Genomic DNA, 3,961 nt, shown 5'->3' with positions numbered 1-3,961 from the left:
TGGACGGCTAGCGCAGATAGCCCTCGTGTAGCTTTGCGCGAAATTCCAAAAACAACACAACAATAATATTCTGCAAAATGGCGCACAAAATTAGAATTTTCTGCCAATCGTTCTGAAGTATCTGTCTACAAAGTATGAGTAAGTTTGAATAAATCTGCAACAAAAATCCACTCATTGTCAATCAATGGCACTAAGTCATTTTAATCACATTATGTTATTAATATTTAAATCATCCCATAAAATTCGCAATATATTTGTTTCAATTCACTGCTTTTCTTTCACCAACAGTGCTAATGCCCCCACTTTATCTAATCGCGCATTTTCACGTACACCCTCTCAAACTACTTCAACGGGTCACGCACATGCAAACGAGATGGGAAGTAGAGTAGTCTGAATGAGGAATTGGAAATCATTTGTCGCATAACGTTTGGTTAACTTGTTTTGATTGTATTTTGCATTTGGTACTTAAGAAGAGTGAACAGGTTCCATCTCGGCTGACACTGTGACAGAGACAGGAATTGACGTGTTATGGTAATGTAAAGAATAACCGTTATTTATAGATGTTTTGTAAGCAAATTAATGTTTTCGTTTATTCTAATTACAAATACAATAATTTTAATTCTATCATTTTTTTTCAAAAACAAAAATTACTGCTGAAACTTTTTTAAATGATACTTGCTTTTTCTTTACTTTAATTAAACAGGAATATTCTCTGTTTCCCAATCAAAGATGAGAAAGGTTTGTGATTTTTACATACTTTAACAGTTTGAGATATAGGTATTCAAAGTTAGAATATTTGACCATAACTAAATAACTCTTTCTAAGATGACTTCCGAGATAGCAAATTTATTGAATTGACTAAAATTAAATTGGGGGGTGGGGGGTATATCTTTGGAATTCTTTTTTCTTTTTTTTCTGGCAAATTTATGCAAGGGATTAAACTTTAAACTTCTATATTTTATATCTTAAAAAAATATTCATAATAGTAGCCATATAAAAATTTAAATATTTTCTTTCTTCTCCAGATAAATCAATCAATTGTATTTCATTATATGAAGAATTGAAGAACGTAGGAGTTTCTGATTATCCTACAAATTCGGTTGTTCGTGATTTTTAATTAATATCGTCCAAGAGTTACCGGGTTTTGTTTTTGTTTTCTTAATAGCTTTAGGCGATCTACTTTTGTAGAAGTCACGCAATCAACAGATTTCTGGTTTTATAATATATTCAGAGGTGTAGGAAGCAAACTAAAAATGGAGGGGGGAGGCGATGTATATTTGGCCGAGCAAAGGGAGGGAATACGTGCCACAGGCGCACCCATTACGGTCAGGGTCTAGTGCTCGCTTAGGATCCTGTAAGTTCTTAAGTTCTGGGTTAAATTTTATGTATTATCCTGCTTTTTCTGAGAGTAAGTTTCCTAATTTGGATACATTTTTACTGGGACAAATTGAAAAGTGGGGGTGAACTTCCCTCTTCCTATGCCACTCAAAGTTGTGAGCAGTATAGAACATATAGAAACATTTGCTTTAACATAAAATTGGGAATAAATAAAAATAAACATTCTAAAAATGAATTCAAACATTATGGTTCTTTTTTTTTTCTTGGTGTAAGTTGTCATTTTACATTGTTATATGCTAATAGCTTAATTCTTGCTTTGTAAAAACTTGTATTTCTTAAATGTGGATAATTTTTACAGTATAGGACAGAATAGTCGCATGAATATTTGTTAATAATAAATTATTATTATTATTATTAATATGTTAAAAATGAAATTTTCTAGTAGTTTTTGTTTCAAGTTTTGTACACACAAATTGCTGTATATTATTTAAGTACGATGTTTTCGATATGATTACTTAGCTTTTTTATTTTATTAATGTTTGCTGCAGGAGTTATTGGTGTAGCTGAACTGTGTAATAAAGTGAATAGGAGGTATTTCTCTTTGTTCGACGAAGAAATCGCTAAAGCCTTTTCTATATATTGTGGAATAAGTATCATGCATGTAAGTAGTTTTTAGTTTCTAACTTTATTCAAAAAATACTGCCAGTTTAAAAAATAAGAACAAGAAAACCTAGTTTCATTGCTAGTGCTACCAGAGAAACAAATCTGATTTACATAGCCAAGCAACGTTTTTTCGATCGTCTAATTCTCAGTATAAAATCTTTCAATTTTTATGTTATAGTGCAATTTTAATAGAATCTTTCGTTATTATAGTCACTGATGTGGAAGAAAGTAGGAGATGCGCAACACAGAAGCAAACTTTCCAATGAATTAATGATGTATCACATGCAGGTACGTTTTATGATTTAAGAGCTTTAACTATGCCGGTAAGGGAGAACAATGAAACTTTCCTATACCTACTAAACTAGTCTATAGCATAGCAATGTCGCTAGTTTTTAAGAGTGCCTTGGATGTCAGCTTGTTTGAAAATTAAGCTTAGAATTACGTCCTGGGTTTTCAAATGTAGGTTATTCTTGGTTAAGACAAAGTTCATTTTCGAAAGGAAAAAGTTATCCGAGAGTTATGGTTTAGTCCCGTGTCAGAAATCCGGACAAAACAAGAAGTCGTCATTAAAAGCAAAGTTTTATCTCAAAAAGATGTAAAGTCGCTTTAAAAGGCACGGAACAACTAATTGTTGTAATGTTATAGATATTGAAAGTGTAAAATGAAGTTATAGCATGCATTTAGTTTAATGCTTGATATAAAATTGAAAGTTTTATTATGTAACATAAATATTGCAGATGTTTCATTTAGAAAGTTCAAAGGTAACATGAGTCTAGTAAGATAAAATAGTCAGTAAGTAGAATATACGAAGAAGTAAATCCTGGAATGATATTCATAAACATATCTACATAAGACAGAAGATGTGAAACATTATCAAAACACACTGTATACAAATATACACCACATATAAAGCTATTATGAAGAGCAGAAATTTTCGTTAAGTTAAATTTAATCAAAAACACCGTAGGTGTGGAAAAAAAGGCGCAGCCAAAAAGGGATTCAGCATGCAACTTAAAGGAATTAAATCAAAATTGGCGGCCAAATTGGTAGCTACACTTCTACCACTGATAAGAATTGAAACATTGAAACAAAATACGCGCCTAGCTAATTAATAACGCACATTGTATCCTGCAAGGTTTGTTTGTTTGTTTTTTCGCAAGACACACTGCCGTTTGTCTTGATATTTGGGAAACTAAATACTTTGAACATGATGTACTTGGATTGTTATTCTTTTGTATAGTTGTAGCCAACAGTTACTTTGTTATCAATTGTTTATCGTACTCTAATGTAAATAAGAAGATTTCCAATAATTGTAACAAGTATAACCGAGTATATCAAGTGTTTAAGTTTCCAAATGTACTTGCCAAATTAGTTTGATTTCACAACTTTGGATCGTTGAATATTTTTGATTTTGACGAGTATCTTATAGTTAGATCCTGCTTTTACACTGAATGGAGCCTCCTGGTGTACCAATGGTAACTTTGAGTGCTTATAACGCTAAAAATTTGGTTTCGATAACCGCGGTGGCCACAGCATAAAACAACTCATTGTGTAGCTCTACACTGAGTGGTCACAAGTAAATACACCTAATTTTTCGTCATTTAACTGATTTATGCTAACGAACTTGTGTTCACAGAGCACTATATAAATGAAAATGGTCCGCACACTACTTATCTTGTGCTACGACATGCCTAGAACTCAAGGTTCTCTCGAATTGTCAGATTTTGTTAGAGGAAGGATAGTTGTTCAAGCAAATGGTGGAATAAGTCAGCGGCAAATTTAGCAGAATTTGGGAATCCCGCTTTCGACAGTCAACAGAATCATCGTGCAGTTCAGGAAACACGATAAGGAAACAACTGAGCAGTGTCCGGGTCGTCCTGGTCCATCGGAGAGGACAAAAAGGGCTGTCAAGAGGAACATCGAAATGGATCCCAGATTAACGACTGCAGAAGTGGCCAAA

At 32.9% G+C, this 3,961-nt stretch overlaps 1 protein-coding gene across 1 annotated transcript in view; it reads left to right on the top strand.

The window, feature by feature from the left end:
* Positions 1 to 3,961, top strand: part of LOC106478864 (cGMP-dependent 3',5'-cyclic phosphodiesterase-like) — a 76,839-nt gene that overhangs the window by 48,698 nt on the left and 24,180 nt on the right. Inside the window, exons 14-16 of the mRNA XM_022382545.1 lie at positions 704 to 738; positions 1,887 to 1,999; positions 2,212 to 2,289. Of these exons, the coding sequence (XP_022238253.1) occupies positions 704 to 738; positions 1,887 to 1,999; positions 2,212 to 2,289 (226 nt within the window). The remainder of the gene's footprint in view (positions 1 to 703; positions 739 to 1,886; positions 2,000 to 2,211; positions 2,290 to 3,961) is intronic.

This window comes from Limulus polyphemus, unplaced genomic scaffold (assembly GCF_000517525.1).
Source record: "Limulus polyphemus unplaced genomic scaffold, Limulus_polyphemus-2.1.2 Scaffold256, whole genome shotgun sequence".
NCBI classification, from domain to species: domain Eukaryota; kingdom Metazoa; phylum Arthropoda; class Merostomata; order Xiphosura; family Limulidae; genus Limulus; species Limulus polyphemus.
The sequence above is the reverse complement of the archived record's forward strand: the minus strand, read 5'-3'. Positions and strand labels throughout refer to the sequence as shown.